Source organism: Fibroporia radiculosa, assembly GCF_000313525.1.
Source record: "Fibroporia radiculosa TFFH 294 genomic supercontigs, scaffold1045, whole genome shotgun sequence".
In the NCBI taxonomy this organism is placed as follows: Eukaryota; Fungi; Basidiomycota; class Agaricomycetes; order Polyporales; family Fibroporiaceae; genus Fibroporia; species Fibroporia radiculosa.
Genome location: NW_012133256.1, coordinates 93765 through 117114, shown reverse-complemented (window position 1 = coordinate 117114; position 23350 = coordinate 93765). Strand labels below are relative to the sequence as shown.

At 50.7% G+C, this 23350-nt stretch overlaps 11 protein-coding genes across 11 annotated transcripts; 3 read left to right on the top strand and 8 right to left on the bottom strand.

Moving 5' to 3' along the window:
• Positions 1–1070: 1070 nt before the first annotated feature.
• FIBRA_02048 (uncharacterized protein) lies at positions 1071–3348 on the bottom strand (the record flags this gene model as incomplete). The annotated part of the gene is made up of 7 exons (XM_012323893.1): positions 1071–1304; positions 1355–1387; positions 1443–1628; positions 1781–1798; positions 1862–1928; positions 1981–2090; positions 2167–3348. 7 exons carry the CDS (start codon positions 3346–3348, stop codon positions 1071–1073), a joined length of 1830 nt encoding a protein of 609 aa, XP_012179283.1.
• A 614-nt stretch (positions 3349–3962) lies between these two features.
• On the bottom strand, positions 3963–8162 carry FIBRA_02047 (uncharacterized protein; the record flags this gene model as incomplete). The annotated part of the gene is made up of 20 exons (XM_012323892.1): positions 3963–4044; positions 4103–4583; positions 4639–4714; positions 4765–4788; positions 4843–5125; positions 5178–5248; positions 5301–5322; positions 5375–5411; positions 5458–5563; positions 5616–5712; positions 5765–5821; positions 5870–5911; positions 5964–6058; positions 6108–6241; positions 6294–6342; positions 6398–6625; positions 6679–6905; positions 6958–7656; positions 7707–7751; positions 7811–8162. The coding sequence occupies 20 exons, from the start codon at positions 8160–8162 to the stop codon at positions 3963–3965; spliced, it is 3207 nt and encodes a 1068-aa protein (XP_012179282.1).
• A 259-nt stretch (positions 8163–8421) lies between these two features.
• On the bottom strand, positions 8422–9656 carry FIBRA_02046 (uncharacterized protein; the record flags this gene model as incomplete). Its single annotated transcript, XM_012323891.1, has 7 exons — positions 8422–8528; positions 8588–8828; positions 8884–8913; positions 8966–9108; positions 9160–9228; positions 9280–9430; positions 9489–9656. 7 exons carry the CDS (start codon positions 9654–9656, stop codon positions 8422–8424), a joined length of 909 nt encoding a protein of 302 aa, XP_012179281.1.
• Positions 9657–10116: 460 nt separating this feature from the next.
• Positions 10117–11160, bottom strand: FIBRA_02045 (uncharacterized protein; the record flags this gene model as incomplete). The annotated part of the gene is made up of 7 exons (XM_012323890.1): positions 10117–10267; positions 10324–10408; positions 10462–10768; positions 10827–10895; positions 10946–10961; positions 11016–11036; positions 11096–11160. 7 exons carry the CDS (start codon positions 11158–11160, stop codon positions 10117–10119), a joined length of 714 nt encoding a protein of 237 aa, XP_012179280.1.
• A 1334-nt stretch (positions 11161–12494) lies between these two features.
• Positions 12495–13184, top strand: FIBRA_02044 (uncharacterized protein; the record flags this gene model as incomplete). Its single annotated transcript, XM_012323889.1, has 6 exons — positions 12495–12560; positions 12615–12698; positions 12760–12808; positions 12868–12891; positions 12943–13052; positions 13101–13184. 6 exons carry the CDS (start codon positions 12495–12497, stop codon positions 13182–13184), a joined length of 417 nt encoding a protein of 138 aa, XP_012179279.1.
• A 585-nt stretch (positions 13185–13769) lies between these two features.
• FIBRA_02043 (uncharacterized protein) lies at positions 13770–14147 on the bottom strand (the record flags this gene model as incomplete). The annotated part of the gene is made up of 3 exons (XM_012323888.1): positions 13770–13918; positions 13972–14032; positions 14085–14147. The coding sequence occupies 3 exons, from the start codon at positions 14145–14147 to the stop codon at positions 13770–13772; spliced, it is 273 nt and encodes a 90-aa protein (XP_012179278.1).
• A 283-nt stretch (positions 14148–14430) lies between these two features.
• FIBRA_02042 (uncharacterized protein) lies at positions 14431–15518 on the top strand (the record flags this gene model as incomplete). Its single annotated transcript, XM_012323887.1, has 5 exons — positions 14431–14497; positions 14550–14678; positions 14734–15057; positions 15112–15232; positions 15287–15518. The coding sequence occupies 5 exons, from the start codon at positions 14431–14433 to the stop codon at positions 15516–15518; spliced, it is 873 nt and encodes a 290-aa protein (XP_012179277.1).
• Positions 15519–15850: 332 nt separating this feature from the next.
• FIBRA_02041 (uncharacterized protein) lies at positions 15851–16685 on the top strand (the record flags this gene model as incomplete). Its single annotated transcript, XM_012323886.1, has 3 exons — positions 15851–16524; positions 16579–16597; positions 16650–16685. 3 exons carry the CDS (start codon positions 15851–15853, stop codon positions 16683–16685), a joined length of 729 nt encoding a protein of 242 aa, XP_012179276.1.
• Positions 16686–19216: 2531 nt separating this feature from the next.
• On the bottom strand, positions 19217–20389 carry FIBRA_02040 (uncharacterized protein; the record flags this gene model as incomplete). Its single annotated transcript, XM_012323885.1, has 1 exon — positions 19217–20389. The coding sequence occupies one exon, from the start codon at positions 20387–20389 to the stop codon at positions 19217–19219; it is 1173 nt and encodes a 390-aa protein (XP_012179275.1).
• A 168-nt stretch (positions 20390–20557) lies between these two features.
• Positions 20558–22455, bottom strand: FIBRA_02039 (uncharacterized protein; the record flags this gene model as incomplete). The annotated part of the gene is made up of 6 exons (XM_012323884.1): positions 20558–20894; positions 20952–21584; positions 21640–21798; positions 21856–21989; positions 22051–22155; positions 22210–22455. The coding sequence occupies 6 exons, from the start codon at positions 22453–22455 to the stop codon at positions 20558–20560; spliced, it is 1614 nt and encodes a 537-aa protein (XP_012179274.1).
• Positions 22456–22754: 299 nt separating this feature from the next.
• FIBRA_02038 (uncharacterized protein) lies at positions 22755–23120 on the bottom strand (the record flags this gene model as incomplete). The annotated part of the gene is made up of 1 exon (XM_012323883.1): positions 22755–23120. The coding sequence occupies one exon, from the start codon at positions 23118–23120 to the stop codon at positions 22755–22757; it is 366 nt and encodes a 121-aa protein (XP_012179273.1).
• Positions 23121–23350: the final 230 nt, after the last annotated feature.

Genomic DNA, 23350 nt, shown 5'->3' with positions numbered 1-23350 from the left:
TCTGGAGGAATCGCCAGTGCCAGCGCCGTCGACAGTCGCGAGCGAGGCTGTGGCCGGCGTGGACGGAGGATTCGGGCGATTGGGGTCCATTCTGCCTGCGTCCCGGATTATAAAGAATGATTGCCTGACTGCCGTCCGTCTGAGCGGTCGCCGGCTTGTGCTTGTGCTGGCTGCTGGGCTGGCGCTGTCCGGCCGCGGATTCTGCTCGCGGCGCGTGTCGTGGGCACTGTCTCGGCGTGGGTCGTCGCTGGCTCTGGCGGCGGCGGCGGCGGCGGCGACGGCGGCAATGGGGACGAACGAGGACAACAACAGGGCGACGTCCCGGATGCCGAGCTCGCCCTGGCAGCGTCCGCTTCAAGCTCAACCTCGCCTTTCAAGCTCCGCGGCCCACGTGACCCCCGCTCGCTCGCCCGCCCCCCACGTCATCGCCCGAACGAGGGATCTCTTGTGCCGCTGCCAGACTCCGCCGCGGTCGCCGACCGCTTCTGCACACAGCCTCGCGGTCCCAGGCCCGGTCTCAGACGCGCAGATCCCCGCCGATGCCAGGGGCGCTGGCCGCCATCGATCCCATCGTGCGATCCCATGCTCTGATCTTGGTCAGCAGCCCCGCCCGCCCCGATTCCGACCCCGCCTCGCACGGGCCACCAGGCTGCTGGCTGCTGGCTGTACGTACACAACACACACACGCCCTCCCAGTCTCCGTCTCCAGAAATTCACCCATCGGACGGCATCAGAAACGCACAGCCCGCCGCACGCATCCCCGAATTTCTGTTCGCCCCCTCGTCCCGAATTATTCCCCCACCAGAACATGCGGCGGTCCCCTGATCGCACCCATCTCGCGTTTATCGCCGCATCGCCCGGAATCTCGGAGGCGTCCCCGCATCCTCCCAGCGAGACCCTCCCAAGGCACCAGATTGGCTTCCCCGCCCGCCCATCGTCTCCATAAAAATACGAGCCGAAATAACTATAATACATCCTCTCTCCCCGCCAGACTCCCGTACCCACACGCTGGTCCAGCAATAATACAATGACCCTAATATACTAAACATCCACCGACACCGACCCCCGCCTCACTCTGCTTTTCGCCCCACCCTGCCCTCCTCCATCCACCCGTCCTCTGCATCCCTCAGCAGCCCGGGATTCACATCTCGTCTGTCCTCCGTCGCAATAGCCGTCGCGTCCATCCAAGAGAACCCTCCCGGCCGACACAATACGTATACTAGATTACGCCGCCAAGACCCATGCGAAAACGGGTTTGGCGGCGGAGGGCCTGCCACAAGCGACTTGTGCGCTTGATTGCGAATCTGCGCACGGTCAGTCCGAGCCCTGCACCCCAGCCAGCAACCACACTCACCTGCTCTATCGTCGTCACGTTCAGCAGAAGCAGCTAGCATACGAATCAGCATCGTCCACCACCGCCTTCAGGAATCAGCAATACTCACCCTTGCATGATACAGTAACAGGGCCATAACAGGCCAGATCACCAGTATCGACATCACAAACGCAGCCGCGCTACCCGACCCTTGTGATGTCTGCAATGCATGCTGAAAGTCGAGGCGAAAGGGTGGTCGAGTGAGGAGGTAGAGATGGATCGCAGAAGTGCATATCACCAAAATCAACGTCGTCACCTGGGCAGAGACAGTCAATCAACGAGACATCCAGTGACCAAGTAAAACTCAAAATCCTAGACACTCACAGCCGAGAACAAAAAGGTAAAAAAGGTCGTGTAGTTTCGCCTGCCAATACAGTTGTTTACCCACTGGCAGTGATGATCACATACATCGACGCAGTTGTCGCACTGCATGATTAATACGCATTGAGTTCACGCTATGCCATCAAACACAGCCTATAATAGACGTACCATCTTGCAATGGCTAGATCGTGGCGGCCGGTACACTCTACAAGTCGCGCAGAACTTCGTGCGTACACTGTATCAGGTAATGTCAGATCGACCCCCAAGCATGTTTCCCAATAACTCACGTTCCCGCACGCACTCGAAGGTCCCGCGGCAGAGGAGCCTGGTCACCGCCTGATTCGCGCGGCGGATGACGATCCAAATCCTTTGGCAGGATACCTGGATCTCGGAATGCCTGCCCATGCAATCGCAACGACAACCACGGACAATTAGCTGTGCCGGTCGCCATGACGACGTGAATTTCTACGCACCGTAGCGAACATGCTGGATATCGTCAGCAGGCACATATACGCGCCCACCGCTGCAACCACCGGACTCTCATGCTTCCACCACCACACGCAGGTCGTCCCGAACCACACTCCCGTAATTCCTAAAACAACCACCAGCGACGCCACAAATGCCCACGGCTCGTCGCCCCCAATGAGGATGCGGCCGCCGAAGAAGAACCTGTTTCTTGATGGGTACAATTGCCAATTGTGCATGGGCTTGCCCGTCCTAGCGTCGACCACGGGCATGAAAGCGCGTGGAGGCTTGTTCCCAGGAGGCGGGGTGGCGATGAACGTGAGAGACGTGGTACTGGACGATGGCGAAGGATGAGGCGACGGACTGCATTTGCGTTGCGGCTCCTCGCTCATTTCGAACGTCATCCGTGGCACACCTGCTAGCGATCTGGGGGCTGTCTCGCCCAAAGAAGAGTGAGGCTGAGTCTTGATAGAGATTGCACGAGTCGGGCTCGTGGCTACCGGTGACCGCTTAAACAGCTTCTCAAAGCTACCGCGCAATCGCGCAGTAGGACTGACGCCCCCGTCATGGGTGCCATAAGGCGTCGCCGTCTGTATAACAACAGAGGGGCGACGGGCCTGCCGCGACCCAGGACCAATGGGGAGCAATGGCTCTCTGCTAGGTTTGACGGTTGGCGACTTCACAGAATGGTCAAGTGAAGGCTCCTCTTTTGCATCGTCCGTAGAATTCCCGAAGCTGTCAGAACCGTCCGAACCGTGTGAGTGATTCTCTGAGAGTGTGGTGAGACGCAGAGGGTCGGATGCCGGTGCGTCGGACGTCACGATAGATGCCACACTGGACCGTCGCGTGTGCGACAAGGAGGGTGGAGGTGGTGGGTAGCTCGGGCGAGTTGGATGGAAGAAGGATGCTGATGGCAAGACGCCAGTAGCATGCGTTAGAGTGTACGTCGTGGTCGGCTGGAAAGGTGGAAGAGACATAGACTGAGGTAGAACAGACTCGCCTATGTGACTCATGTTCGGCGGAGGGCGCGATGCTAATGAACCAGAACGGCTTGGGGATGTGCTGGAGACGCTCCCGCTGTGAGCCCTGGTCGGCGTACCAGGTGTGCGAGTGGCATTGCGGGGAGTCGGTGAGAAGGGCAGCTGAGTCACAGGACGCGAAGGAGAGGATAAAGAGTGTGAGGTCGCCATAAATGAAAGACTAGAATGATGTACAGCAAAAGGCGGGAAGCGAGAGTTGCGCGAGAATTACTGGTCAATTTGAAGGCTGGCGTGCGACCGTAGAGGCATGCACAGCACGAGTTTCCTGGGAACGATGTCACCCTACGCCTGTACAAGGGCCCCGTTTCCTCGAGAAAAAGGTGCGATATTAGCTCGTTTGGCTCCAGCCAAAGGCCTGTCTTGCAGTGGGGCAAATGAAATGCCTGAGCTGGGGATAGCTCAAGTGGTCAAAGTAGTTGCACGATGCTTGACCAACAATGCACAGCGGTCACCAGCGTCGACTCGGAGCCACAGCGGAGGAAAGGGTCTGCGGAGAGGAAGGAAGAACCTAGTCGCTCACAAAGGCCGCATGAGCATCGACCCGTCGCGGTCGATCGCCGAGAATTGATATGATCCTAAATTAGATTTGGATACCCTAGTCCTGATCATCCTTTCGATAAGTTCACATCCCATACAAGAAATAGGGTATCCTTCAAAAGGTAATGTGGGAATAAATAACTACACGTTTATTTAAGAACCAAACCACGCTGTTCATGCACGTTTCCCTTCACATCCTTGTGTACGCAGCACTATGGCGCGATTGGTCAACCGCCTAGCCAGAGCAACCTCTTTACTCCATATTCCATCTTGGCGTAGACACTAGTCATGCGCTGCGCCTCGGCCAAGCTAGCACAGACGCACTGGTGTCAATATCAATGAAATCCATGGCACCGGAGAGACTGACCTGACAATATCTTCCTCGTTAACTATACTGCCATCGATAGTGCCTGCATCACAACACGCTTGTTGAATCGTGTTCACAATCATGTCCACAGCCTCTCTGCAGTTCGTTGCACCCGCGAGTTCATCCGCAGGTTCGATGAAACTGCCTGTGTCTCGTCGCGAACGCATGGGATCAATGGGCAATGCCTTGAATGCTGCGAATGTCTTGTCCATTTCCTCGGCTGGGGCTGCTGCTCGGGAGAGCAAACCGGACAACAGCGTGTTTCTGCGCATTGAGCTCGGTACAGTCGCACGCCTTTGCGCAGGCGGCTCTGGTATCATTTGTCGTGGCGATGGGGGAGGCGAGGAAAAGTCAAGGCTGTTTCGGATGGAATAACTTGTGACGCGTGTGTCCTGGCCCACGTTTCGCCACACCAATACAAATCCTGCATTCTGCGCGGGGTCGCGGCTGCCCTCCTCTAAGGGTGATAGTATATAGGCGCCTTGAGATGCGGGACGCATCAGTATTTTGGGCTTTAGGGTGGAAAATACAGGAACCTTTCATAACTCCCGTGATATCTTTGAGTGGTACACGTGTATATATCTTGACCTTCTCTAGTGTGTAGTCATAGCTCTATATGGCGTTCAGAAAACACGGGGCAAACCATCAACACACGGACGCACTATGACATAGATGGCTTTCGCCGTCTGTAAATTCATTAGGGCGCTCCGTTCTTGTTTATACATCGACTGGACGCTCACCAACAATAGTACCTTCTCCTCGAATTTGTCGCCCACCCTCGTGTTCAGCTCGGCGGGTGAGAACAACGTCCAACCTGATAACAGGCGTTCACCATCTGGCAATACACGAGATACACACGTTGCAATAGCATCGGCTCTAATTTTGGAGATGCGGATTAGATCTCGAGGGTCAGTGGACTGTAGTCTGTTGAGGAATTCCGAGAATACAGAGATGGTTCTGTTCCCAAGTATGTAGTCAATGACAGCCTGACTGAACCAGTCCGCAAATGTCGAAGAATACATTCTGATATATCTTTAGAGACGTTACACATTCAATTCATTCCGTGACAGCGTACCTTGCCAAAGAATTAACGCCGTCATTGAGCATGCCTGTAAGGTCCCGTTTGCCCGTCCGGGTGAAGTCGCCCTAGGGGCGAGTTCAACGAAGGATTAGCTTCGCATGCTAACTGGAATAGTACCTTGAGAGCGGATGTGCCAGCGCTGAGAAGCTTGTGAAGATCCGCATGTGCCAAGAGGTATTAGACATGCTCACTATTCGCGACTGATGGCATCTCCGTTGTTGGCCCACACTAAGAGCACGATCAGCTTTGGACCAGCTATACCCATTTAACGTACCATCATTAAACACGACGTCAGTCTCTGTCCGCTGTATAGCTCCAGAAGTATCAAGTAAGGCTACAGCACCCAGTTGTCTATTAAGCACATGTCGCGCAAAGGCCGACTGGAAAGGGCTGTGTGAGATGAGCATCATTCAAATAACTAGATCCACGTACTTCTACAACATTTGTTCTGTCCAGACAATCTATGCAATTTACACGAAAGACACCCTTCTGTTGGGACATAAGGCTACCATTAGATACCCAGAAATAGCTGTTAAGTAGTTCTTAATGCCAGGCGGCGGATATGAAGAATGAAACTATACCCTTGGTTCTCAAACGTACGCTCTAGCTGATTGATCAATTTGGATATATTCTCGTACCTGCCTGAGTGTAAGCATGCGCGCAACTGAAACAGAACAAAGACTCACTTCATGCCTTTGGTCTCTGAATGAAAATCGTATGCGATATAGCTGACATTGTGATAATTAACAGAGTTCAAACAGTAGTTGAGCATGCACGAACTGAACATTTTTGTCGTTTAACTCATTCACAAATTCGCTATATGCATGAGTAACTTGTGATTCCTTTCCGTGTTGTTCTGTAAGATTGACGACAGTCTATTATGCATGAGTAGGTTCTAGTCTTCTAGGTAGCAAGTGAGCATACGTGTGGTCCATATCGCGGGAGAGTTTTCTTAAAGTGACGCTGTATCGCGTCAAAATTCTGTGTATGAGTTCTATCTGGCGCAAGCTGCGGAGCGGGCTTGAGGCTGTAGCCCTCTTGCTTCCAATATAAAGGGACTGATGCATGCAATGGTGAGCGCCGTGATCTCATAGCTGGAAGGAAGCCTACTAGACCCGCGTATCTGGACGTGGCCGAAGACATTCAGGAAGCCTTCCCGCTGTGAAGTTCGATCGTGAACGGTGAACCTGAAGAAAATCATCTCCGCATCTTACTTCCACTCGCATGATAGTTTCTGTCTCGACAAAGTTCGCAACGTTGGCATCTTCGTCAATCCCCCGACGTTGGTAACGTAGGCCTGCACGGTCACGAGATCTCCTTGATACGAGAATATAATCTACCGTTGCGAAATCACCCTGCTCTGATGCCACCGCTTCTCGTGGGATATTGAAGGACGCAATCTGATAGAAACCTTGCATGATGGGCAGTACATAGGAATGCACCTAGGCAACAGAGAATTGAATCGCCACTCAACTAAATGCTGTGAAAAGCTTACTCCTGCATCAATAAAAGGCTTAGAGAGCCATTCATTCCACCAGAACTGGCGATCAACTCTTCGCCATAGCGGAAGGGTCGGAGAGGGCTCTGCTAGGACATCGATCTTGTCGCCAACTGGACTAAGCTGCTTTTGCTCATCGAGCACATCCAGATCAGCAAGGAGAGTGCTTTGAAGCTTAGTTTTTGCAAGGATCTCGTGTTTGTGCTGCAATGATCTCGTAATGTCTGCAAAATTTCAGAGTCTGCGCACCGCGAATCTCGGCAAAGAGCAACACACCAAAAGCATACGCAAAGTACATGCCACCCCGTGTGAACTCCCTGACACATTCACGGAGAATCTTGTCCTCAAGTTCCGAATGTTTCTCTTCCGTGGTTGGAGGGGGAGGCGCGGATGTCGCCAGGATCGAATTAATGACTTGCCCCGGTCCTTGTTTATTTTCATCAATGAGCGAGTCTAGCGACACTCGCTGCTGTCCTGGATCCAATACAGGCGGAGTCTCGGAAATTGGCAGCTCATTGGCATTTGATACAGCTGTCAACGAGCGTTTCGACAGCCTGCTCCAGAATGAGAGGCGTTCTGTCAGAGTTTTCACAACATTATCGGTATTGAGTGAATACTCAGAAGAAGGCGTAGACGCAACAGAGGAAGAAGGCGAAGGTGGACTACCTTCATCTTGTGTCTCAAAATCCTGGGTAGTTTGCGGCGTCATGACCTTCACTTGGGGCTCCATTACGAATCTGACGTGAGGAGAGGTAACTCCCTCACTAAAGCCTGAACCGGCTGAGAAAATGGCGCTTCTCTGACCATCCTCGGGAGGAGGTGGAGTATCAGGCCGTGAAGGCGGAAGCAAGGACGAGCGGTGATCAGCAGCGTTGCGCGCGCTGATGGTGGCCAAGGCTGCACGAGCACGAGCCTCTACAAGTGGAATAGCTGTAACTCCCTTCACATTGTATACAATTTGCCTGGGATCGAACACTGGTATCTCATCAGTGTAGAATCCTGGCCTGTATAAAAATAAGACGCACAATGTCCGACTTCGGATCGTGAGGTGACCAGTAGTAAATAGGACGCTGAGGTTAGAACATTTAATGGCAAATTGGAACGCATTTGACCAGTGAAGCTCAAATACCAGAGAATAGAGACAGTATGCCGACTACACCGTATACCACAACACTCTCCGACCAATCAACGCCGTCAATGTCTTCGCTGTAAAGTACTTCTTCTACATCGCCCGCCTTACCCCACGCGATCCGGACATATGACTCTGGATCAACTTCGCTTTGGAAATGAGGCCTGAGCAGGAGTCCCCCAGAGGTTGCTAATACGGCGATATGTTCGTAGGGGCAGGGGTGAGGCAGAGGTGGTAGAACATATTTGGGCTGCAAACTGGTCGTGTGTGGCGCCGTAGAGGACGTGTTTATAAGCGCAGCAGGTACCGATTTTGCTAGGGGATGAGGCTTGAAGGAGAGTAGGCGTTTCATTCTTTTTGAGTGCTCGCTCAAGCATCCACCTGCGGAGGTAGTCCAGTCAGAACGAGTGGCAATGGAGAGGTCAATACTCGGACAATCGCATGTAGGTCACGGTTCAATAAATGAAGCAGAATTGGATATAGTGCCAGTGGACATCAAATGTCCCTTGGCCTGAAAACATGTATCTTCGCCGGAATAATTTGCATTTACTGGCTCGTAGGTCTTACATATGTATTGTTCATAAGGTAACACGTGAACTACATTCATCCCTTCATGATGGGGGATTGGCAGAAGTTCGGCCCTCAACCCGTATGTCATAACCGTAACCCCCCTTCCCTCCCGGACCATTATAGTGCATCTCTGAAACATCGTAGTTGCCTGCACGCACGCTCCATGTATCAGTGGTACCCCCTTGTAAATAAGCTGCAGAAGCGTACCGATGAATTTCCATCCGTCTTCTTGGACGTGGTAGAGGTTGATGGTGTTCCCGGAGAACGCATCACGATGACCCGCAGCATAGATGCTTCGTCGACCAAGCTCCAGTGCCTCCTCGTCTGTCAAGTCCCAGTGATAGCCTTGATCAAGCACGCCATAAGCGAAGGTGCTGCCTGATCCAACTGAGAATAAGTCGCCCTTCAGGCGTGTGCCATCTGAGTCAACGTAGAAAATAGTTGGTCCCTGTATGACTTTAGGATATAATATGGCCCAAAGAGTTCCTAAATAAAATACGCACTGTCTTATCCCAACCGCAGATCATGGTCCCCTGTTGTAGATATGTTAGCAGTGATCATGATCCAATGCATATACGCAATTACCATGCTGAGCCCCATTCCCTTATAGCTGTATACAAGATTGCTAAGGAACTTGCTCGCGGCAGCTACTGATATGCGTTCACGATTGCGCAATTCGTGTAGGCGGCATTCAATGCCAAGGAAGGTTTCCCAGTACTGGCAATCAGCTGTACCTTTTCAGAACCACATAGTTCACTCCTATAAAGTATTATATTTACCAGCACCGCCAGCCATAGTTCCAAGCAAGTAAGGATTGATTTCAATGACTTTCTTCACCGTTCCTGACGCTATTCACAACAGTCAAGACCTATGCATATTGGATAACGAGACTCACATACCAACATAACTCCCCGCAGTGGCTCGGGAATCTACAGCAACTATAACGCCGCCCTTATATCTGAAAGCCAATGTCGTTGTTCCATGTTTAATTTTGATTCTGCAAGACGGGTCCGCATGGTCATCAGTGTGTAAGCGTAGAAATGCAGCTGGCTATAAGGGCGAGAGGATATGTAAAACAGGTTATAGTTTTCGAAAGTGCGTCACCCACATCGGGGACTGAAGGAATCGCAAATGTAGGGATTTCCTTAGCCAGGTTCCCAAATCCTTCAGAACCCCACATCACGTCGGAGACATCCTCATCACCAGAAATTTCCCTAGCTTTTCGAAGTTCTGATGCATATCCTGTCGCAGAGAATCGGCTAGCGAAGACGTTCATTGTAGTTGAGTCGAAAGGGATGGTCTTAGGACGGAAAGCTGACGCGGCCAGACGCGTCGCACCTTCATGCAACCACGTGCCGATGTGGCACTTGTCGATCGCGCCGCGGGCGCCAGATCAGGCTGGTTGTTTCAATCGCAACCTTCAAGTTGGTGAGTACTAAGTACATACTTTCAGGTCGCGGGCGCAATGGAATATGATGGTAAACGATACTCTATCTCACATACTTTCTACATCTAATGTTTACATCACAGCAGCGACGCACTAAAATACATATCAAGATTCTACGAAGCCAAGATACTACAAATTTGAGATAGCAAAGCATCTCATATGTTTGCTGGCAGATCCGAAGCGGGTAGTGACCAGTATAGAAGGAATCACTACACTCTTGTTCAACACCAGACTTTCCTGCTATGATAATACTCACAATAAAAATAGGAAATGCGAGAGGGCAGGGCTTTTACGCAATCTGTACTATTGGCACGTCTGCGGGTGGCCTCTTGACAGCCCACGCAAAATTCCACCGAGTGTAAATGTGTGTGCGAAGCTCTCGCAATTCTGTAGAAGCCTCACGACACATTTTGTCGACGTACTCCGGCAGGTAACCCTCACTGTTACAATGGTAATCAGCAGCTCTGGCACCTGATGTGTGAAAAACCAGACTTACCTCAGCAATAACGGAGTCAGTCCCGAGATATAACGTAAACAATTCTCGCGACAGAGCTCGGATATCGTTTTTTCCCTCTCGTCATCTGCATATATAGTGAAGATCATTTTGAATAGTCACAAATAGGAGACAATATACCATATCGCCATGGACCCATGGGAACGAAGATCTTGTGCCATCCAACATCCATAAGGCTATCGATCGCCCTCAACCATGTGGGGTTCATGCACGGAGAGTCGATACTCCCTCCGCGATTTTTCATCGCGTTGTAAGAAGTAAAAAAAACTTTGTGGATCCATGAAAATTCGGGGGAATCGGGGTCGCCAAGGGGCATCGGTCTTTTGTGTTCGTCATAGAGTTGTTGTTCACCATCACCTAGTAATATAACACCTCCTGGACGGAGAGATCTCGCTAACTCTTCGAGCAGCTGAGGAAAATCTCGTATCTAGAAAATCCGCGTCTCATTTTGGTCCAACCAATGAGACACAATAGCAATAGCGTACCCCTGCAGAAACAGCCCGCGCATGTACAACATCGAAGGAATCTTGGTAGTGTGAAAACCCAAGGTTCGCCTATGTATAGTGTCGTTGAATTGACCACGACTAATTCAAAATCCACTTACGTCATCTATCTCGAAGCTATGAGTCAGTCAGACTCAAGCTCTGTCCACGAGATTGCATGAATCTCCTTACCGGCAGTTCGCGGGTAGTTCTCTGTAACCGTGAACCGTAAAATCATTACAAGGTCAGCCACTCAGTCACTAAAGGCTTACCCGTCAATTCGAGGAGGGACAAGATCGACCCCTACGACGTCGCAATGCGGAAATTCCTTGGCCATGTCTATAGCCCTGCAATGATTCTAGGATCAAGTTAACTCTTCCTTGGGAAACGTCACTCGCCAACTCCCGCTTCCGGTTCCAACGTCTAAAATTGCAGGTCTCCTGTATGGACGTGATCGAAGAGCTCTCCGCACAAGCATCGCCGCTGGATACAAGCCACCAAGGCTCATCGTATATTGATGATGCTGTAAATCAAGTCGTCTGTGCTCTTCGTTGTCCTGAAAAAGATAGTAGGTATTAGCGGCGACGATAGTCGAGTAAGTCTTACCGCTGGCAAAAAATACGTCTGTGCACCGCATAATCAGAATAAAGTCACAGTCATAGAAATGCAAACTCGCGTCGTTCTGAGTATTTAAGATGCGCCCGTACACGCTACGGAGCTGTAGGTTTATTTTATGCAGCCTTGATGAATACTGGAACAGCCATATTACGCACTATGAATCGTTCATCTACTGATGAAGAAAATGAATATAATGAGGGTGCGGGACTGCCGACTCGTGTCTCGGACATTGTAGAAACAGTGGAATCGTCGTATTCTTCTGGTTGCTGCACCGTCTCAAGTAGCGGCGGAGACTGTTCATAAACATGAGTATTAGCACAATCAAAAAAGGTGGACACCAAAGAGAATGCATTACAAAGAAAGAAGGGATTAAGTACGCCGGTAGGAGCATGTACGTACATTCTGCTGCATTCTGACGAAATGACAGTGGGTATCAAGTTCCGTAACAACGATACCGGAACGATATATTCTTCGTCCGCCAGCTACAAATCGAAGTTAAAGATTAGCCCTCGCTTGGGAGAAAGACGCTCGAAAATGGCAGCTTGTGGACGCAACCGGCCTAATTGAGCATAACTGCGAACCTTTTGGAAACAGCATTCGCACAGCGCCGAGATGATAAGGATCTGGGACCGTGTAAAGATGGCGCAAAATATGATGCGAGACTTTATGGATCTCGTCTCGAGTAGTTGAGTGGTTGAATGGAAGGGACTGTTCAGTGTATAAATTGCCAATGCTGAGCGCTGACAAGTCGAGGCAAGACACGCAGTGATCACTGAGAGAACAGCCTGCCCTTATGTCTTCGGACAGAACCTACCGTGTTACGACATGCTGGCGAGCACGTCAATACATAGTAAGATAGAACTGGCCCTCATGGTTTCTGAGTTCGCATCGACGACCGCGTGCGAGTGGTACGGGTCACGGGAGTCGCGTTGCTGACTAAGCCGCGGTCCATTGAAGATCACTGAGATCGTCTTTCCTGTTCGTCCACCGCTGTTCTGAGGACCGACCACGCATCTGGACTGTGCATTCTCACTCCAAGCGACCAAATCCATCATGTCTGGAATTTGCCGGGCGCGCCTCGCTGAAGAACGCAAGCAATGGAGGAAGGATCATCCCTTCGTACGTATCATCCTCTTGGAATAGACTAGTATCGCGTAACCGAACCTGCTACAGGGCTTCTACGCGAAGCCAATGAAGGCTCCAGATGGGTCTATGAATCTATTGGAGTGGGAGGTCGGGATTCCAGGAAAAGCAGGGGTACGTGACTCTGACGCGCTTGTCTTCCGATATGAGGGTGGGGAATGATACGAGATGGCAGACTCCCTGGGAAGGTGGTGTTTATAAGCTCATGATGATATTTCCAGAGGGTAGGATGATTTATTCACACTTCTCATACACTCGGGTGTTATACTGACGGAACTCGTAGACTATCCTTCGAAACCCCCCAAATGTAATATGACTATTGTCGTTCCGATGTGCACGCACTAACATATGTGGGCAGGCAAATTTGCGCCACCTCTTTTCCATCCTAATGTCTATCCTTCTGGGACTGTCTGCTTGTCAATTTTGGACGAAGAGAAATCATGGAAACCAGCAATCACTATTAAACAGGTACTTGTGGCATGTGGCCTGCTTTGAGTTGTATTCACCTACGTTCAGGTCCTGCTCGGAATTCAAGAGCTGCTCAACGATCCAAATGTAAATGATCCAGCGCAAAGTGATGCATACACTATGTTCAAGTAAGGCCGATCTTGTTTCATTCAATATTGATACTGGTCACCAATGTTTTCCATGTAGAAATGACCGAGTAGCATATGAGTACGGGAATCTTCAGGTTTCAATATCACACGACTTACTTTTGGCCTTAGACGCAGAGTGCGACAGCAAGCGCGAGAAAACATTCCCAAATAAAAGTTGTATCTATTCTTACTATGCTGAGTCCAGATTCTCGTATTGTATCCTGATCTTGCTCGCCTCTCGCATTGTTTCACGGATATTGGTGTTTGTTGTCTAGCTCTTCGCGGTGGTTGTATGTCAGACTAGGTTAATAAAGGCTTGTCGATGTCATGAGGTATGTGTGGGCACTGTCATCTTTATTGTGGTTCAAAGCAGCAAGCACGCGTACAGTCAACTTGGGATCCCACCCCATAGTAGCTCAATACATCAACTGGTCAATCGCTCTCTTAACGGTTTGGATCTGGCTAGAAAGCTCCTTGTTTTCGTTTGTGGTGATACTGGCCGCAATGACCGGCCTCGTTACGCCACATGCTCGGCCAAGTGCCGCTTTTGATGCTACGAAGACATACGAGACGTTCTGTATACATTGACTTAGAGCGAAGTTCCATGTGTCAAAGCAATAAGAATATTTCCTACCTTCTCCTCGCACAACAGAGGAAGATGAAGCAAGATCTCCAGAGGCTCCGTGTCTGCAGTCAGAATGATTATTTCCGAAATGCCACGATTAAGTGTTTTAGTGGCTGGCGTAGACCCGACGTCAGATTGCTCCAATAATGGTGCAGAAAAGGCGCACCTTCGTTTGCACCCTTCTTGAGCTGCTTGAACTGCGACGCCCTTTCGACCAAGTCAAGGATCTGGCCGGGGAACCTTGTGAGGGAGGTCTGCGAGGTGCGACAAAAAACAAACCTGATCGTTAAGCTCGGGCTTTGCAAGAGGCCATGCTTTGGCACGAGAGGCTGGGTCTGCCATTGTATGTTGTACGACCTCACGTATGAGATTTCTCGATCCTTGGTCGACAATCGAAAGCGAGCGTCCAGAGACTAGATTCCAGAGAAGCCTTGGAAAATGGTCGCGCGCCACGTGACCCGGGCTGTATCCGACTTCTCGCAGTCGGAGGCGCCGTTACATCCCTGCAACATGCATGGAATTCCCGACCACGCCCATAACGGGTTCTCTTAATGCACCCACCTTCGTTCATTATTGACAGCTTGAAGGTACCTATACAGTGCCTGTCCTTTACGTTCCACTCATGATGGACGGTCCGCCACCGGTTCTAAACGTCCATACACCTGTTTCGTCGTTTGCAATAGTTCATTCCAGTAAGTGGGTGTTAGGTTGTCCTCTCTGAACTGAGTTTATGGCTTTCCACAGACGATGATACATTAGAAACACTTTTTCAGAAGCTAAGCAAAAAAGCATCAGTTGAATTCAATAGCCTACCCGTCAAGTCGGGCTGGGTCAAATATTCATGGAATGGTAGTACTTGGAATCTTGACGATGGTGAGTATATACTTTAGTGCCAGGTATATCGTCATATTCACTCAAAAATAAACAGATTCAGACTACGCTATTTTCGTATGGAGACAAAAGTCTACCATACCGGGCAGCGACCAATGGCCTGTTCTTCATATACGTAACCCCGACGTATCACTCCCGCAGCCGCCAGCGTACCAAAACAAGTCGTTCTATATGTTCCGACGTAAATCCCCGGCCCCTTCACCTCGCCCAAACTCCAGCACGGGGTCTGGCAAGAAAGCACGCTCCATGAAGCAGGACGGACTGCAGGACGGTACTCCTAAACATAAACAAGAATTTGAGAAATTTCACAGTGAGAATGGCGTGCGCACTATTACTGGGACTATAGGCCCGGTCAAGAACGGTAAGTTTATCGAAAAAATTCTGCTGATGACCCAATCTGCTACGCCTTTCATAGTGCGAATGTTACTCAAGAGTGGGTATCGCCATGTATACATTTCTCGTAAATTTGCGTTACAACACGGATTCATCCCTGGAGATGCTGCTCCCGGACACTATGGTTACGGTGGACTTGTAAAGTAAGTTTCATCGTCTGCTTCTTCACAACGAGTTGATCAATTTGGGCACATCAGTATCGGCAAATGGCCAATCACTGTCGGGCACACGAAAACAATCCATGCTGTATACTTGTCAGAGGAATCGCATTTTGACGTCGTCCTTGGCCGTTCATTCATGGAATACCGTCAAGTCAAGCTTGACCCTATTGATCCCACAGACGTCGTGTGCATGGATACGGGAGAGAAAGTCGACTGTGAGCTGGTCATACTGAAAGATGGGAAAGGACAAATTGTAACAGTTACATGAAACTCGTGATGGCTGGTTGTAGGATGTGCATATGGGTTTCGGACCTTGCTGTCGATGCTCTCGCTACCTCTGGAATTTGGGGCACCGTTCATGGTGATCCTATATTACCGCAGATGTCGTATTAATATCCGTTATGGTTTGTTATCCTAGGTACTATACTGTATGTATCCACAATGCCTAGATTTCAGCGACTGATCAAGAGCTGAAGTTCTGAGTAATGGTGCTCGGAATCGAGTGCCCGCAGGGTCGCCGGCACGTGCGTGCCTTATCGTCGCTGAACTGGTCAAACTGTGTTCTTGTCACTCGTGTTGTACAACCCGTGAGCGACACTCATGGCTGTACTGGCCCACCTACTCAGGTCAGTACCAGCAGCTCGCAGAGCATACTCTGTTTTCTCTAAACCTGGCGGTGGTCGTTACTTCAACTCTGCGAAACCTCCCAAGGTTGCGCCTGCTACGACTAAAGGGAAGGTTGACGTATCCTCGTCCAGCGGCGATGCTCCTCACAGGGACCAATCCACACAACAATCGCCTGGGTCACCTAGCGTTGTAGACGAACATCCTTTACAAATCAACACCCTATCCATGCCACTGCCAGCGGTTCCTGTCCATCCCACCTTAAACCCTCATGATCTTAAGCTCCACCAATTCTTTTCTTTGCATCGACCACTTCTCCTTGTCTCTCATCCAGTGTCATCGGTATTTGAATCTGCGTCACAATTTCTGACGAGCTCAGCGGCTCCGAGGTCGCAAGCGTTAATTTTGGATGGTTATGAGGGGTCACCTGAAGCATCCCCAGAAGAGGATGCCGATGCCGCTCGACAGCTCGCAAGAGCTCTGGTTATTAATCGAGTGGGCCCATCCTTGTTATGGGATGACACGCTTCAAACCTTGGGACTGGATATGGCGAAGGGGCGAGCAGAAGAGGTTAAACTGGCGGAGACTGAGTTTGAGGTGTACATGGACAGCACAAAGAGGAAGCGCAGAAAGAAGATGAAGAAGCACAAGTGAGTGAGATCACCGTATGGCATTCCATGTACCAACTCATCGTCATGTTTCAGACTCAGGAAACGGAGACGGGTGCGCCCTTTGGACCCCTTCCTCCGCTTGCGCTTACTGATATTTATTTCAGCTCTCTCGAGCTCAACGGGTTAAGATCGGCCGGTGATAGATGATGGCTTGCAGCTCGAGCTCTGCTGTTACATCTTTCTCGTTATATTAGCCTCAACCAATTGACTTTTCATTTTTCTCGACGATGTCAGTGGCATGCACGAATTGATAGACGACCTCTTGGTGAGCATCTCCTTATGGTACAGGGAATGGTGTGAGTGGCAATTTATCTTCACAGTCTCGCTTAAACGGGTGTCTTCAACAGTGGCATTGTACAACCTCCCGCCACTGCATGGAGCATTCTCCTCTTTTGTGTGCGGATTCTACTCGCGTTCTGATTTTGTGACCTTCTGCCATCGATTGGAGTATTTAGAAATATCATCGTCCCTGGAAATGCCATACGTATGTGTTTTGTTTCTCGACAATTTTCTCACGTCATGAAGTATTTTCATATGACTCGAAGGCATCGCTTGAGCCACTATATTAGGTTCTGTCTGTCTCTGAGTCGGTTATCTGCGGCGGAAATGCGTTAGACCCCGTCCTTTTCATGGGCGAAGCATCAGTTCAGATGTCGGTGACTCTTATGTCTTTCACGATACAGCCAGTATTCGCCAGCGACCTCAGGCACTAACATATGAGATAGTGTGTTCGTGCGTGGGGCGAGCGCAGTGTGGTTGGAGTAGCATCAACGGGGGAACGGAAAAATCTACGCCTTACTTGCTAACATCGCTGGCCTATCTTCCAGATCTCAATGGCCGTGTCTTCAGATCCATTCCTGTCTGTCCGGCCCACTATTGTCCTGACTGACTGACTGACTGTGTCTGGATATGGCTTTCCCTTTGTTCCGCCCAATTGTGCGTCCTGACTGGGGTTGTAATAATGGAAGCTCCTCCGCCGTGATATGTTCCCAGCGCCCATTGGCTGATAGCCTGCCACTATCTCATCGTAAAACCATCCTTCTCGGACGTGGACCCAGGACCTCACTGTTTGTGATTATTGTGGTAAGTATAACGCTACTATTTAGTAACTTATGTGGTAACAGGGTTTATAGCAGTGCCGTATTCCGCATGCATGCACTGCTTTTCCCGGGAGCTATGTGGCGGCCATGGCCGACAGTTGCTATCAACGCCGACGGAACCATCTTAGGGAGTGTCTGGAGCGCTGGTGTAGGTTGACTGACCTCCTGCCCTTTTAAGACTTTTGGCCCGTTCGCATAATGGCGCCGCACGAGGGTTGCGTGGAACTCTGATTATTTGGCAGATTGCTGGTGTGGATTCTATCACCACTCCCGATAACATGAAATACTGGCCTTCCCTCTTCGGTGGCGTACGGAAATAGCGATTGTGACTCTTTTTAATTCACCCACCCACTCTCAAAGAAGGCCAGGGATGTTGGGAACCATTGTCAGGGAGCCCAATGAACTAGGCCGGCCAGTGTTACGCAATCCTATAAATTCCACCCTATCCCCAGCATCCTTCAAGATTGATCCTTCGTTCCCTCTCATTGTACCGGAAGCCTACCAAGCGGTGTCAATCGTGTATGGCTCAGCAGCAGTCCAGGTATCCCGGCCAGTCAGAGCCATTGGCCATACCAGGCCATGGTCTGCCTCAGCGATCGCGACGACGGTTCTATCTACAAGAGTCTGGCTCTAGTTCCGGTTCAGGGAACAGCTCCGAATCCGATCTCATATTTGGACCCATGGACGAAGTTCCGTCCAACCCTCCCAATTCTTCCGATCCCTCCAGCTAAAGCCCTTATGGCGGCCGAATGCATCTACCTAACAGGATACTTTCGTCTGCATCTACAACCCGTGTACGGTGCGAACGGTGCGACAGACTTTTCACAAACCATACTGCCATCGCGCCTCGGGGACGTGTCCGGTTATGCATCCAATGCCGCAATCACCCACAAACGTCTCACGCTGCCATTTGTCTCGAGCCAAATAATGGTACTGCGGCTTTTCTAACAAATCGCAATCGCCAATCCTCAGACGACTTTCCGAGACGGCGTGTTGAGGGTGCGCCACAGTCACCCCAGAGTCCGTACATTCCATATTTGCGTCTTTATGCCTGGATTTAATGCTTTCCAGACGCATCAAACGGCCGTCCCTTTCCCGCAGCCCGCAGAGGCCCCTCGACGGGCCACTTTCCTGCTGGCACTAGCTTCAATCAGCTCGAAGGGTCGTTCATCGTGGGCGCTCCCTCTGTGGCTTATCCAATCCATCATATATCTGTTCAGCGGCAGGGACAGATTGAGCAGGATCCTGGGTCCGTCTCTCGTCGGACTGAGCATCACGCTCCATCTGCCTCCATCGGCAAAGGTCAAACATAGGCGGTTACGACACACAGCAATCACGTCTTACATTCCCTCTGGCTTTAACAATATCAATGGACTATGACACATTTTTGTTTTTTCTCCGACATAATCGTATTTGCACCAAGATACCCGGGTTCATTTATTCGATGTAGTGTAGACGGGGTTAAGGATCTAGCTAAAGCACTAATGTATTTAGAGCCGTGAAAACGAACAGAATGAATCAGACAGAACGGCTAGCGAAAAGTAGCGGTAAACACGCAGGCGGGTTGACCTCTACAATCTATGCTCTATAATGCAATGGCGGCTAAGTAAGGGTTGAACCAAGAACGGATAGCGAATGTCTTCTACCACCGAATCCCAGTCGCCGTAGAGGAACACTTCCTTTAATGCTGGGAATGCTGGACCGCTGAGCATAGCGAAATGTTCTTGAAAGCGTCTCCAATACTCCACGCTCTCGGGCGGAAGCAGGAGGTTGGGATGAGCATGCAGTCCGACGGTGGTGAGCGAACCGAATGTGTCCCGAAATGAAGACGGGACAGCCGTAAAGTGGATGTGATAATTTAGGGCTTTGAGCTGCGGACAGCCCGGGAGGATGTACGACAGGGAGTCGTAGACGTAGTAACTGAGGCTCGGGCCTAATTCGACGGTACGTAACTGTGCTCCAAAGGCTTCCCAAAAACTTTCAAGTATGCTGATATCCTCCACAGTGTCGATGATGAGATGGCGCAGGCCAGGCAGGGACCAGCGGCATGTTTGCTGGACAAACAGCACGTTCAGGCGCAAGATACGAAGCGTCTCCAAAAAGGGGAGGCTGATGAGCGATCTTGTCAAATGGGTGAACCTGACATATCCACCCAATGACAAGTATAGTAAATTGGGTGCAGCTTGGAGGACGTCTCCGAGGGAGTTGATACCTCCGGAACGAGCTGCGTCGCTAAGATGCCACCAGTCAAGACGCTTCAGAGACGGCAATGGGGGACACTCGGTAGGGAATTCAAAACGGAGGTCCACGTCTGGACGGAAGGGACCAATGCGGACCAGAATCTCTAGTCGGGGACATTGTTCAAGAATTTCGATGGCGTCGAGACGGCGGGGCCTCACCGTCGTTGAACTCGTATATGGAAGGTTGGCGCGACGGACCCATTTTCCGCGCCCTCCAATCTCCTGCCTCTCCTCGTTTGTTAGAAGCTGGACCAGCCTCTCTGGGCTGCCAATCCAGAGGTCCTCGTAGAAAAGGTCCAAGGTGAGCGCACGCCATTGCCTGCAGACGCGGACCAATGCGGACTTCGTCTTGACAGCGTCCTTGTCATCCTGAGCGATGAGTGAGGCTGTTTCGAACGGGCCATAGGTAGTGGCACAGAGGCGATGTGTCAAGGATGAGATGGTGGCCAAACGAAAAATGTATAACCAGAGTTCGATGGGGAGGGCGATGGCACAGGCAGACATGGTCGGCAATGGAATAGGAAGCTGTGGGTCTAACGATAAAAACTATCTGTGGGTCAGCACTGTGCGCCGTGCTATGAATTACTCCCGTCTGCCAGCGAATATATACTCGTTTCGGTACACCTCGGGTATACCGGTTCATAATACGAAACAATCTCGACACGAGGCGGTCTAGTCTAGCACTGGCTGGAATGACCATACTTTGACGCCTCCCCGTCTTCGCTGATCGCCTTCCCACCCAGTCCCGCTTCGCCAGACTTCACGATATCTCCGCGATTCTAGTATACTTCGGACCTCATCATCTAATAGCGCCCCGAACATCACGAGGTACTGCGGCCACTCATGCGCCCAATCCTTGCTGGAAGTGGAGGCGCCGGGCGCTGTGAAAGGGAATGGTGATGGCGGAAAGAAAGGATTGACCTCTCTCGGGAAACGGGTATGCAAGTATACCGGAGGAGAATTAAAGAAGATGTCGGTCTGGTCTTGATAGAATTGCATATCCTGTCCTCTAGATCGGCGTAGGCCATCAGACGAAGGGATCTATGAACGTCAAAATCATACGCACGACAACGGAGGCTCGCAGCCTAGAGCCCAGATTCGTCCCTCGTCGGCCAGATCGGATCGGTGCATGTAAGCTTGCCATGGCGTCGAGTGGCACGGCATTAGAAAGCCGATAGACGAGACCTCTCCCGCCCGTAAATTTGCCAGATAACGTACAACATCAACCTGGGCTCGACCATGAAACAGCATAACATATACTATTGCCGGGATGTTGAGCAAAAGCAATAACCGGTACACCCGGCCTAGAGGCAAGGAGGATTTGAGTTTATCATGCCTCCTTGAGGGTACGAGTGACCTCGAGGCCAACACGTGCATGAGCGGAAGTATTGGGTGGATAAATCTCCATTCCTTATGCCCTAGCAGCGAGTAAATGCCAATGGTCCAAACGATGAGGCCTGAAAGGGTCTGCAAAGCCCCGGTCCCTACGCGAGCAGCGAGCAGCATCCCATGGAGTACAAAAGGTAATGCAGTGGTACAGAGAAGTGGCATAGCTTGTGAGAAGTAGTAGTGCCAAGGACTAGTCCCGTAGAATAGAGATACCGAGGAGAGGTTGGTGCGCAGGAAATTGATGGCTGTAATGGTAAGAGCTCCGTAGTATGCGGAGTCGATCAGAACCAAGACTCCTAGTATGACTGAGCTAGTCAAGAAACGTCACAAAAATGCGATAATTCAACGAAAAATAATAGACGTACCCTATACACACAGTGTCGACGAGTACGGAAGCCAAGTATGTGGGCTTACGAGGTAAGCGCCAGAGCAATGCCGCGAACATGTACACCCAGATAATGGCATTCGTAGGCCTAATCACACAAGCTAGAGCGGCGAAGATAAGCATACGACGGATTTCCTGCCTGTGTGCATTGGATCAATGATGAATGAATATTCCGGAAAATTCGAGTATCCCCCACCTCTTGAAGGCATTTTCGTCATGATGCCAAGGAAAGTAGCTCAAAGCGATAACAGTCAGAGATGTCTCCAGGGAGTTGGAAAAAGAGCGAGCTAAAGAAAGGCCGTGGAAGAAAGATGTTAATGACAGGAAAAGCTGGATCGCTGAACATTCAGAAAGCCTGCACCACCAGGTTTCTGTAAAGAAATTCACGTACTGCTGTCAAAACATATCTTTCCCCAAGCACTTTTCTCGTGAGATCACATAGCCATATATCAGTCCCAGCGGCAAAGACTCCGTGTATGATCTTGGGGCCCCAAATCTGTCGTCGGTTCTTAGACGATGCGTCAAGTAACATTGGATGGTACGCACCCACCAGCAATCGAGTGTTATCTAAGCCAAGAACCTTCAGGACCCAATACACGGGCACATTGAGCCCTGGGTAGACTATACTTCGGATAGGCGTGGAAGAAAGCCATTCCCAAGTGAGATGTCCAAAGCCGAAGACCAGGTGATGAGCGACTTCGAGGGATTGGAAATATTCGTCAGGTTGGAAAAATGTGCAGGTTATAAGTGCAATGCCAACGCGAACTGCTAGCGCAATGCCAGTGGAGAGTTTCATGCAGACTGAAGTACTGATAGACCGGGTGGCGGAGCCGGAAGCGCGCAGAGAGGCCAATCAAACCCTCCACGCGTGGAGGCGATCAACCTGAAATGTGCCACTGGTGTGTCGGATATATGATCTCCTCAGGCTCGCCTCCCCTTCCTCGTCCGTTGACTCGACCGATCTGCGGTCACTAACTCGTATTTCTATGAAACTCCTGACAGTACAGCTGTGTTCCCAGCCAGCTTCCCCATATTTTGCGCACTGTGATAAATACGAACATTCTCAAGGTACAAGTACACGAATTGCTTCGTGCTCTACATCCTCTCAGCCATGAACCTCGAAACCCTCTTCTCTCGTCCTCCGGCACTTTTACTGTTTGCCTGTGCAGCCGGTTTCGACTCTTTCACCTCGGCAGCCATGACAAGCGGGGGGCGATCAGCTGAAGGAGCGCTCGGGCGGTCACTGCTTGCGCCAGGTGAAAACGTAGCGGGGAAGACTGTAGAATGTTGGAATGAAGGCGAATCAATTATTACAGACTGGAAGGGCGGCGAGTCGACCGTCACTAGCGGTCCAGCTGGTAACGATGCGGTTGTCGATGTTTTCCAAGGTGGTAGGAAAGAGGGTGATTCAACAATCATGCTGGGCATCTGAGTCAGAGATCCATTCTGCTGAGGTTTCATGTTGGTCGATGCAATGGATATGCCCACAGCTGCCTGCTGCCTGGGAGGGAGCGAGGAGGAAGATGGTACTAAGATAGGCGTCCCAGAGCTTGAAGAGGCCAGCTTTGGGGACGATCTTTCGGCAACCGAGTGTGGAGTTCCAGGGGCGGGCGAGACCTGGCCTGACTTCTGCTGTTCGCGGGGATGAGAATGGGCTGTTTTGAACTTAGAGGCCTTAGGTGGCTTCGGCT